This window comes from Cydia splendana, chromosome 6 (genome assembly GCF_910591565.1).
Source record: "Cydia splendana chromosome 6, ilCydSple1.2, whole genome shotgun sequence".
In the NCBI taxonomy this organism is placed as follows: Eukaryota; Metazoa; Arthropoda; class Insecta; order Lepidoptera; family Tortricidae; genus Cydia; species Cydia splendana.
The window spans coordinates 21,332,520-21,345,072 of NC_085965.1; the positions used below are offsets into that span (position 1 = coordinate 21,332,520).

Sequence of the window (12,553 nt, forward strand, 5' to 3'; positions counted from 1 at the left end):
AAAAATTATGTTACCTATATCAACATTTCATAATATTTTCTCCGTAGTAAGCTTTGGAGATTCTTATTACACTTTATGTATCAAAATTTATTTTGTATAAGCAAAAAAATATTGTTTCAAAACGTTCAACTTCGGCCGCCCTTCACAATTATTTGCTATAATTACTGCACTTGACCTGGTAACTAGACTTGGAACTCCTGAATCCCAAAATGGGACGGGGCCCATTTGGGACGTTGTTCATAAGAAATAGTTAAAAAATATGTAAGTGTTTATACAAATCACTTACTATGGGCAAAAAGAATAGATAGTATAGAGGGGTCCTGTCATTGTAAATTTTGTACTCACTGTAAATTTACTGCCATCTATCGACACACGACTAAAACTCAAAATGAAAACGTATAAAGTTATCAAAAAATGTATATATATGGATAAATGATTTTATTATTTTTATATCATTTTGATCCATGTTCATTCACTGATATCTATGTGTTAAAATTGTTAAATATGAAACGGTGTCGTCACGCCATCTAGCCGAGGATAGGCTAAAGGTGTGTGCGGCATCTATTCGAGAATGACTTTTACTTGAATTCCGAGGCACGTTTTTTCCTTAGACTTTATTCGTCTTATACGAAGTTACATATGTCTTTGCTATGGGTTAGAACTGTTACCTATAATTATTCTGAACTTGAAATCGATAGTATAACATCCCGAGATATTTATCAATGTGATAGCCTCAAAAATAGAGTCGTACCGTAAAGGATGACTCACGCTAGAACGATCCGGGACCAGGCCGAGTACCGATCATAGAAAACAAAGCATAGTGTGAGTCATCCTTTACGGATTTTGTACCTTTTACGGAACCCTAAAAAAGGAAATATCTGAAGCTATGCACATTATTATATCAACAGCTTAATTAATAACAACGTGTCTGTCAGTTGATCATTGTTCTGTGCGTGTTTGTGGGTAAAGCACGATATGAAAGTTGGTATAATAGTGGTGTTGGTGTGCGTGGTTGGTGCTGAGTCAAATTTCTTGGATGATTTATTAGTAAGTTTTTTGTAAAAGTCAGGAATATTATTGTCCAAATTTGGGGTTATCCGCAGATGGTCTAGAACGCAAAATGACTAGTGTGTTGTTTTGACTAAATCGCAATTAGTTCTACATCGCAAACGGTCTAGAACGCAAAATGCCCACTTTTTATATCACCACATTTTACATAGGTAGGTTAGGTTCGTTAGGTATCTTCAAATGGCCGAAGGACAAACAGCAAAGAATAGGAGCCCCGCGGAAGCGGGGCTCCGTCGACATCGCTATAAAGTTAAGATAAAACGGAAAAAATAATTCGGGCATTTTGCGTTCTAGACCATCTGCGGATAACCCGGTTCGTTAGGTATCTTCAAATGGCCGAAGGCCAAACAGCAAAGAATAGGAGCCCCGCGGAAGCCACAAATAATTCGGGCATTTTGCGTTCTAGACCGTTTGCGACGTAGACTAATTGCGATTTAGGCAAAACAACACACTAGTCATTTTGCGTTCTAGACCATCTGCGGGTAACCCCAAATTTGGTACAGTTAGTTAGGAGTGTTACTGAAATATTAAAAACATTACATTTAATATATGATCGCTAAGAAAAACATTATTTTTTTGTTAAAACAATACAGCTAGTAATTTGGATATTACAATCTTCATACAGCGTCATGTTTTCAACAGATTTTAAAATTTGTAGCATTTCATGAAATTTTATTGTCTAGCGCGATATAAAATAGTAGAAATTAAATAATGGAACTAAAAAAAATCATACTAAATTGTTGTTTAAGCATTTTACATCAAAAAAGTTTTTGTATATATTTTTTTTCTTTCTACAGAGGAACGAAAAGTTTATTATTTTTGCGCTACGACGCACGATTTAGGAGATACAGCCCTATAAATATTTTACTTTCTTTTTTTGTGTTTTTTAAATATGACTTAGGGGTTTCATAAAGGGGAACGAAAATTTGATTATTTTTGCGCTACGACGTACGGTTTAGGAGATACAGCCCTATAAAGATGAAAAAAAAAAGAAATCGTACCATAAACCAAATACTGCCTATTTTTAGGGTTCCGTACCCAAAGGGTAAAACGGGACCCTATTACTAAGACTTCGCTGTCCGTCCGTCCGTCCGTCCGTCCGTCCGTCCGTCCATCCGTCTGTCATCAGGCTGTATCTCACGAACCGTGATAGCTAGACAGTTGAAATTTTCACAGATAATGTATTTCTGTTGCCGCTATAACAACAAATACTAAAAACAGAATAAAATAAAGATTTAAATGGGGCTCCCATACAACAAACGTGATTTTTGACCAAAGTTAAGCAACGTCGGGAGTGGTCAGTACTTGGATGGGTGACCGTTTTTTTTGCTTTTTTTTTTGTTTTTTTTTTTTTGCATTATGGTACGGAACCCTTCGTGCGCGAGTCCGACTCGCACTTGCCCGGTTTTTTTTAAAGTGGTAAGAGAAACTTCTCTTTCTCGCTCTCACCCATGGGTGCGACGCTCCGAGGCCGCGGCGCGGTGCGACAGTGTGTTACCACTTTAATGGCTGAATGCCACGATGGTGTGTCACAAATATCTGTGAAACGGAAATTAAAAAAGAGGACTTTGCCGGCCTAGGTCTGCAAGATTTGTATGAAATTCCATTAACGACCTCTTGTCCTAGCCGCACCTGAAACGTCATACTTCGCAGCTTATTATAAGGAACATAACATCAATATTTCATTGCATGTTTGAGAAAAATAATGTAAGACTAAGAAGATTTGAAATGTAAAAAAAATTTAGGTACCGTAAAACGGGGTGAGTAGGTTTCGCGGGGAGAGTTGGGTTATGAATGGGGAGAGAAGGTTTGAGAGGGGGGTGAGAAGGGAAGGCTACTGCTACAAAAATAATGTATTCCAATTTAAAATGGGGCTATAGTAATTCGCATAAAAAAAAATCGATCCAACAATCGTCCAAAATCACCTTTGTATGAAAAACCCTCTCACCCCAAATACGAGGCACTACGGGGTGAGGTGGGTTTTCCTCTTTATCGTCAAAGTTATGAAATGGAACTACCCAAACTAAAATACAAACGTCCGAACCACTTATTATATACACCATTCAGTTTTCACATGTAAAAATAAAATTTTATCGAGGTTTGAAAGTCAAATTTCACCCAACTCACCCCATTTTACGGTAATACTTGAAATAAAATGCGTTTATATGGGACAACTCACATAATGCAACATTTAACTATGTGGTGTTTTAACACTCGAGTGCCAAGTCGATGTAAAACTAGGCGGGGACTGAAATTTTACGGAACCCTGGGATTGCCACCCGACCCGCACCCAATTTCTGGTTTTATGTATTTTTATTCTTTTCGATGTAGGTAATGTCATAATTTATGTAAAATTTCTATGAAAATAATAGGTATGAGCAAAATTGGCTAAGATCTATCCTTCTGCACCTGAAGGCCTACCGCGAACCACGTTCTACGTGTTGCCTCCCTGTCACATTTATGTATGAATTTACAAGTGCGACAGAGAGGCAACACGTCGAAAGTCGTTCGCGGTAGGCCTTCAGATTTGCTTACTACGTCAGATAAGTGTTTACTTGGGTTTAATATACTGTTTCAGGTACATTTGGAAAATGCTTGGATTGGTTTCAAAAATTTCATCAAAAGACCTCCCAGGTCCACACGAATACATGGACACGGTAAGTTCTAATTTAGTTATAACAGTAGCCTAGTGGCTTAACTTAACTTAACTTAACAAAAAGCTGCTTGTATGCGATTGCACAACATCCCATACAATACTCGTAGTGTGAGTAAAAATGCCCGATACAAACTTTAAGAACGTCAATTAATAGATCTAGAAACGATATGTCACAGTCAAAAGTCACGTTTTTTTTGAAGAAACGTCACATTTGACACTGACATATCTACTCCTAATATGTATATCTAATCGTTTCTAGATCTAATACAAATACAAAAATACAAATGGTTTATTCGCAGTAATTTGGTTACATAGTGGTCTTAAGTAGGTACAAAATTGTTCTACATTTATTACTTTTCTGGCGTATCTATTAATATCGCGTATCTATTAATTGACGTGTCTTATAGTTCGAATCGGGCCGAAAGTTGTGCATGTAAAACTTCTATAGTTTGTGCCATCCACGAAGACACGTCCCTACAGGGGTAGAGCTCCCCGCAAGGAGAGTGTAAAAAGCAGGTTTTTATATTCTCCTAGAGACATCATTTGATTGTGGACTACAAATTGACTGTGACAGACACTGATGAACACGAACTGGAGATATATATACAGGGTGACCTTAGCCATTGGACAAACCCTGAAATCCCACGTAGGGTTACTTCTTAGAAATGGTCTAACGGTAATATTTGTTTAATTAGAAAAAAAAATAAAAAATAAATTATCAAACAAAAGTTATTTCCAATAATCGACAACAAAAAGAAACATACTGTATTAATCATTGGCAGTGCTTTTGTCAATTTTTTTGAAAATGTGCGGGAATGATGACATTTGTCAAAAGTCAGAATCTTATTAATGTCATAAATAAAAAAGATAATCAAAATGGTCGAAGAAGGTTTCATACTATTTATTACCTCAGGATCTACTAACACATACAGGTTGCTCCAAAGTAAAAAAAACGTAATTTGTTAATTTCTTCGTAACCGCTACACCGATTGTTATGATACTTTGTATACTGGTTCTAAATACCCTAATGCATATGTATATTTCTGCTTTGTCCAATGGCTAGGGACACCCTGTATATTTATACATTATAATTATGTATTTGTAAAATTATAGAGTGGAATTACTATTGGGGCGTTGTTTTAACCAGTACCGTAAAATGGGGTGAGTAGGGAGAAAACTGACATTCAAACCTCGATAACATTTTATTTTTACATATGTAAACTGAATGGTATATATATAACAAATGTTCCGGACGTTTGTATTTTAGTTTTTTATCATTTTACCGATTAACACAAAATCCCTCCTCACCCCGTAGTACCTCGTAGTTGAGATGGGATTTCATACAAAGGTGATTTTGGAACATTGTTGGATGTTTTTTTTTCTTATGAATATCACTATAGCTCCATTTGTAATACGAATAAATTATGTAGGTAGCAGTAGCCTTTAAAAACCATCTCACCCCCCTTGCATACCTTCTCTCCCCATTTCATAACCCAACTCTCCACGCAATCCCTACTCATCCTATTTTACGGTAGGTACTATTGATGACGACTATGATTGTACTAAATCACTTCACATACAAAATATAGTTAACCACAAAAAAAAAAAAAAGTTAACCACATGTATTCCAGTTCTCAAATATTCTTTACAGTTTCAACAACGGCTTCAACTTCTACAACCTTTGGGTGGTTTAGCACATCAACATCTACAATTTTAAGTATATTATACACAATTATACATATATCAATTACCTATAATTCTTCACAAAATTCACTACTAATAATTATAGGCAAAATATAAATATCATAATAATATTGCCTTTAGGTAATGTTCTACATAAATTCATATGCACAAAATGTACATACCTACCACGGTATAGTATTGTATTTTCATCCGCAATGATTTCCTCATTACACTTCGTTTCGTCTATATACTAGCAAAAAGAATAGATACGAAGTTATATATGTCTTTGATACTAGTATTAATCAATTTACAACACGTTTTAAAACAATATTACAATTTTTCAGCTAAAATGACAACATACCCAACCGAGGTACCACAAGCTGTTGAAACGCGGTCAGTAACGACCACAACGCCGGCCATGACCGAAATCATCACTGTACAGAATACCATGCCACCGGACATGTTGTATTACTTTCAACGCCCTAGGCACAAGCAGGTAATTTAAGTTAAGTAGATTATGAGTTACACAGAAGCGCTGGTGGCCTAGCGGTAAGAGCGTGCGACTTGCAATCCGGAGGTCGCGGGTTCAAGCCCCAGCTCATATCAATGAGTTTTTCGGAACTTATGTACGAAATATCATTTGATATTTACCAGTCGCTTTTCGGTGAAGGAAAACACCGTGAGGAAACCGGACTAATCCCAATAAGGCCTAGTTTACCCTCTGGGTTGGAAGGTCAGATGGCAGTCGCTTTCGTAAAAACTAGCGCCTACGTCAAATCATGGGATTAGTTGTCAAGCGTACCCCAGACTCCCATGCTTGTATAAATTATTCTTCACAGTGCATAGAGTTGGTCACACGATCGCTTCTTGCACTCATGCACTGTAAACACCCTATGTGTACACTCAACACACACATAACACTTCACAATAATTCATCACGTACTTTACACTCAAATCTTTCCCGGATCACACAACTACACACCCAGAAACAACGCGTATACCGATAGCGCCGAGTTTCTGGCAACAAAACACTTTACAGGGTTTAGTCCGTAGGCGGCTGGGAGAAAAATCTCCAGCGCAGCCGAGTCGGGCATGCTGCCGGATACCGGGCCGGCTGTATCCAATGAGGATTACCTCCACCTCTGACAAAAAAAAAACCCAGACTTCCATGAGCCGTGGCAAAATGCCGGGATAACGTGCGAAAGAAGAAGACGAGTGTAAGTTACACAAGACGCAGACCAAAGAGAGATGGCGGGATGACCTCGACGCTTTGCGCAGCGGCTGGCGGGAACATGCACCAAACCGTGATAAGTGGCAGAAGAAAGGGGAGGCCTTTGCCCAGCAGTGGGACACAACATAGGCTATATAAAAGGCCAAGTGCGAGTTGGACTCGCGCACGAAGGGTTCTGTACCATTACGCAAAAAACGGCAAAAATGTCACGTTTGTTGTATGGGAGCCCCACTTAAATATTTATTTTATTTTGTTTTTAGTATTTGTTGTTATAGGGGCAACAGAAATACATCATCTGTCTAGCTATCACGTTTCATATGTGTGTGACAGACAGACGGACGGACAGACGGACAGCGGAGTCTTAGTAATAGGGTCCCGTTTTTACCCTTTGGGTACGGGATCCTAAAAAGTATAAAGTAGAGTTGGTTATTAAGAGTCCTTTGATTCCTCTGCTTAACTTACGTAAAACTCGATTGTGCTTTTCAGACTCATATTATTTAGTCGAGACTCGAGGTCTTTTTAACTTGTTAGAGTCTCGATTTTATGGTAGACGGGAGTCATTGAGTCCTTTTCAGAGAACTCTCACTAAGAAAAAATCTTTGTGTAAAATTCTTGGGTTACTTTACTGCTACTAGTATCAATTTCCTACCAACTCTAATTAATATTAGGGTGAATCAACTTTAAAATACCAAATTTTACTTATATTAATAAATTGATTACAATGCTGCCTACATGTTTATTAAGTTAGATAATCAGGCCAAAACTTTAATATATAAGTACTAAAAAATGAAAGAAAAGTAGATGTACTACCTATATTCTCTACTTCTATAGTTAGACCCTACTTCTATAATTAAGTTTAGACAATAAGTTGACGTGGAAAAATCAAATTGAAATTGTATGTAATAAGCTCAGCAGATTTTCTTATGCATTGTATAATCTAAGTAAAAGAGTTAACGAGTCTGCTTTACTGACTGCCTACCATGCATATGTCACGTCTACACTAAGATATGGCGTCATGTTCTGAGGAAATTCCACTGATCGAGAGGCTGCTTTTAAGGCGCAAAAAAAATGTATAAGATCTGTTTGTAGATTACCGTTACTTGAAACCTGTAAACCACACTTCATTAGGTTCAATATACTAACCCTGCCATGTCTATACATTTTTGAAACTGCGGTTTATGTCAAGAACAACATGCATCAATTTTCAATGTTTAAAAGTGCTCGCAGATGCGACAAAATTTACATCCAATCCGTGAACTCTGCTTTGCTTGCTAAAAGTATTTTTGGGATGGCACCTAAAATATACAATAAGCTGCCAAGACATATTATTACAATAGATAATTTAATTGAATTTAAGAAATGCCTGTATGGATTTTTGGTACAAAAAGCATACTATTCGATAATGGAATATTTACTGGACACATTTTAATTTCGTTTTTACACTCTTATTTTGCTTGACATTTTACATATTATTTTCGCTTGACATTATATTATAATTAGTGCATGCTCCATCTCTTCTGATTTTATATTTGTATGCCAAATGGCAAAACATAGTGAAACATAAATTATTGTATAAGATCTTTATTTAACCTATGTTTACAAATAAATAAATTTTGATTTTAGATTTTTTTTTAGAACTTCCCTAAAAGAGCCTCATGTGGAGCTTGCATCGCGCATAACACCTTGTGACATAAACTCGTTCAATTGTTTACTATATTCCCGCGCAATAAAACTCAAATTCCCTTATCAGGTCCTCTTGCCGTTCTTCCCTACTCCAAAATGGCGGACGAGAGACCAATGGAACTGGCACCAAATACAACAGCAAAATTCAGATTCCTTGTTCTGGAGAGATGAGTTTTTAGGAGGCAGAGCTGAGAGAAGCTTTGCTGGTGACGATGGTAAGTTTTATTTACTTATATACCTTTCCAAAATGAAACTAAAACTAAAATATGACTAAATAAATCTAAAAATGGCCCCTGTGGCATAGTGCTGAAAACATTGGCAGTATTTTATTGACATGGACATTCAATGTAACCAATCGTAAAATAGTATCATCTTCCTCGCGTTATCCCGGCATTTTGCCACGGCTCATGGGAGCCTGGGGTCCGCTTGGCAACTAATCCCGAGAATTGGCGTAGGCACTAGTTTTTACGAAAGCGACTGCCATCTGACCTTTCAACCCAGAGGGTAAACTAGGCCATATGGGGATTAGTCCGGTTTCCTCACGATGTTTTCCTTCACCGAAAAGCGACTGGTAAATATCAAATGATATTTCGTACATAAGTTCCGAAAAACTCATTGGTACGAGCCGGGGTTCGAACCCGCGACCTCCGGATTGAAAGTCGCACGCTCCTACCGCTAGGCCCCCAGCGCTTCGTAAAATAGTATGCAAACGTATAAATATGTAAAGTTTAATCACGAAGTAAAGTTTTTATTACGGAAACCCCATACCACGGTTATATTAAGAAGAAAGTAGAAAATAAATGGAGCATGTACTTACCTTTATAATCTATATGCATATTCATTGTTTAACTCCTTCCTGATTTCACTTACTTATTTTCCGTATGCTTGACAAAGAGAGCCTCCCGAATAAAGGATAACTCACGTTAGACCGGGCCGGGGCCGGGCCGAGGCGCCCGACAAGTTATTTTGTATGACGGCTGATCGGTGATTACGTGATGATTTCCATAGAAAAGGCCCAGTCTAGGGTGAGTGGTCCTTAAAGAGAGCCCCCCGAATAACCCTCGGTATATACCCACTTCATATAATAGCAAAAAGGTATACAAATTGATTTTGTCGCAGCAGACGTGACCACGGCTCAGCAGTTGGACGAGACTGCCGACGAGGGAATTGGCGTGATGATGTTCATATAGAGTATTAATAAGTTTGTTAAGTCTGTTGGTTTATGTAGAACCAATCAAGGGCACCCTAGGCCACCATATAACCAGCATACATTGGTTTATACTGTGTAATCCAACTTCGAACAAGATAATGAGCGGATCTCGGGTAAAAACAAGTGACGACGCGACAGCAGACAACAGGTTAAGGGTAACATTCCATTTCTGACCACAGCTGCACTACTATAGTTTTTTTAGCATTAGAAATAAGGTAAACAATCTTGATGTGTCTTTTAATTGAAAAACACATTTTAAAAATAAGTTACGGCAAATATGTAACAATTATGAATCTAATACGTTAATTTATATTCTTCTGCTTTCATAAGTATTAGTTATTGATTTTTAAAAAAGCGTTTTTCAATTAAAAGACATGTCAAGATCGCTTACCTTCTTTCAAGTTATTTCTAATGCTAAAAAAAACGAACTATAGTACGAACGCGTCGGTGTTATTGTCAATTTCCATAGTAAAATGAACGGTAGTGCTGCTGTCGTTGGAAATGGACTGTCACCTTTAAGCAGGTTTTCTAGGAGGGCGTTATTTGGCGTGCTTATACTTATTATAGTGGCCTAAGATTCCATTTAATACAGATGTTAAAATTAAATGAATAAAATCTGTGTCATAATAAATTTTAAAAAACTTTAATCGTTTTTCAACTCGATTCCTTTCGACTTTCAGGGTAAAGTATACCCAATGACTGACCCTTGAAATAGAAGTATTGTCTTTGCCCCTATTTTTGTATGAAAGTCACCATTAATAGGTAGCGTACATTAAAGTTGATGGGACCAATCATAGACATAGTGTAGTTAATAACCATACTTCCTATTAAATTGCTTCTTAACAATTTATTTAAGTCTCAATGTCAATAGGACTTTGTAAGTTTAGGTCAAATCTTGCAAGCGAGCAAGATTTGACCCAGTTCACGAAGTCCGATTGAGTTGTAGAAAGTAGCTGGTCTAAAAATGGAAAACGCAGGTAACCATAGAAAATATAGAAATATAATAAAACAACGAAACTTCATTGGATTTGCTCTAGCTTAGTTTAGTACATACTTAGTACATTGTATTTAATTTGATTGTATTTAAGATGTTGCCCTATGAACCTTTGGGTTATATTATGTAGATGTGTAAGTTGCGGTAAGTTTCCAAACAGTTCGATAAGTTCCCGGCACAGAAAACAAAGATTTCATTCTGCCAATGGAAAATTTCGATTCCCGTACAAAAATGAGAAGTTTTCGAAATTTTACTATGCGGAAATTTCTCAATTTTGGAAAGTTTCCGACGGCACATCAGTCGTACTTGGGGCATAAATATAGCCGGTCAAACAACTTTGTCAGTAGAAAAGGCGCGAAATTCATACTTTATATGGGAAGATAACACTTCGCGCCTTTTCTACTTCTTTTCTACTGACAGAAATGGCTTGACAGGCTTTATATAGTACTTGAGTGAATTGCAAAAAAATTGTACGTAATTAAGCGCAGTTAAGAAGCTGTGATTAGTCTTAACTTAATTGATTCATTTGTGTTACGAAAATTAACGATGTAAATTGTATTGTATTGTATTTATTGTACTTAATTCGTACACATATAAGTCTATAGCATACGCTAACACACTTTTATGCATCTAACTTAAATAGAAATGGCTTAACTGTGGTAACACAATTTACACAATGGAATCAATAACTTTACAGGTGCTTAACTATGTACAAATTTTTTGCAATTCACTCACTTAGTAATAAAGTAAATCTTGTGTAGGAATGGCCACATGCCTTTTTGTTTGCATTATGTTATACCGATACATTTTTCTTGAACTAAGCTAGATATTATCAAAATATTTATGCATAAGGACTATTAAAATTCGAATGCAAATGTAGAATATATATTATCACTAATTGCAGACGCAAGTGAGCGGAATCAAAACATTCATTGTCTGCGTCAAAGCCTGCTCCGTCTGTTTGATTCCCTTACATTGCTTCCAATACCATTCTAACTAACCACTCTTCAACACCATCCTCAAATCAACCTTAACCCTTTAGGAACAGAGTTAACTTTCAAATGAACGCATAAACGGACATGCGCTCTTACAGAAAGAGGTTTAATCGCAGTACAATCCTGAAAGTTTACGATCTTGTTCGAAAATCAACCTTACCGCATCAAAAATAAAATTATATTTCAAGCGAAATAAAAAATCCATATACGCTCTTTTGAAACGTAGTTCCATATTTTAAAAGGTAGTAAGTGTTGCAGTAAAACAGAGTAGATAAGCCCTTTTATGAAAATGGGAGTTTAAGAACCTGAGCTCACGTGCACGCTCAATTAATGTAGGAGATTGAGCTAGCAATTGTTTTCACAGACGGACATGGATGGTTTTGAGCTGTGTAACTTTGGTGTGACAATTGTACTATTGTCTAGAATGTACTAAAAGTAAGTATAGGTAAGTAAATACCGGTCAAATGCGTGTGTGCACAAAAAAAGAGCGATAGAGCAAACCAAAAACCCAAAATACTGAAATAAAAAACTGTAGGTATTTTCACGGCTCTTGAGTATATCATTTTATTGAGAACGATTAGCGATTAGTGCCCTATATCCTTCCTTGGATCTCGAACTATCTTCATCCTAGAGTTAATTTCTCATTTATAATATTAATATTACGTAGGCATTATTAGCGATGTATTGTTTTGATGTTGTATTGTAGACCTACCTATTCTTACTTATTTAGGTATACTTTTTGATTTAGATTTTTGATGAATAAATAAGTTAACGTCGTTATTTAATTGTATATCGTGCTACCTACTGATTAAAAATGATAAATTCACTGACTTGGGTGGGGCTTGAACCCACGACCACTACACATCAAACAACAATAATATCATCATTCGCAGACGCTTCTGCTTAATACAGAATGAATTTATTATTGATTGGTATTTCGGTATAAGTAATAGAAATTTCCTCCCGCGGACGCTCATCTGATCTCACCATCATGCTTGTTTGCCACTGACGTAATGTAATATGATGATGATGC

At 36.7% G+C, this 12,553-nt stretch overlaps 1 protein-coding gene across 1 annotated transcript; it reads left to right on the plus strand.

The window, feature by feature from the left end:
* The first annotated feature begins 959 nt into the window (after nt 1–959).
* On the plus strand, nt 960–10,106 carry LOC134791912 (uncharacterized). The gene is made up of 6 exons (XM_063763032.1): nt 960–1,047; nt 3,647–3,725; nt 5,376–5,441; nt 5,752–5,903; nt 8,389–8,536; nt 9,444–10,106. The coding sequence occupies exons 1-6, from the start codon at nt 976–978 to the stop codon at nt 9,509–9,511; spliced, it is 585 nt and encodes a 194-aa protein (XP_063619102.1). The 5' UTR covers nt 960–975; the 3' UTR covers nt 9,512–10,106.
* The last annotated feature ends 2,447 nt before the right edge of the window (nt 10,107–12,553 follow it).

Excerpts from the sequence above, each read along its gene's own strand:
- LOC134791912 (XM_063763032.1), top strand. The coding sequence starts at position 976 with ATGAAAGTTGGTATAATAGTGGTGTTGGTGTGCGTGGTTGGTGCTGAG. Across the intron at positions 3,726-5,375 it reads CACACGAATACATGGACACG|TTTCAACAACGGCTTCAACT; the intron begins GTAAGTTCTAAT and ends TATTCTTTACAG. Across the intron at positions 5,442-5,751 it reads ATCAACATCTACAATTTTAA|CTAAAATGACAACATACCCA; the intron begins GTATATTATACA and ends ACAATTTTTCAG.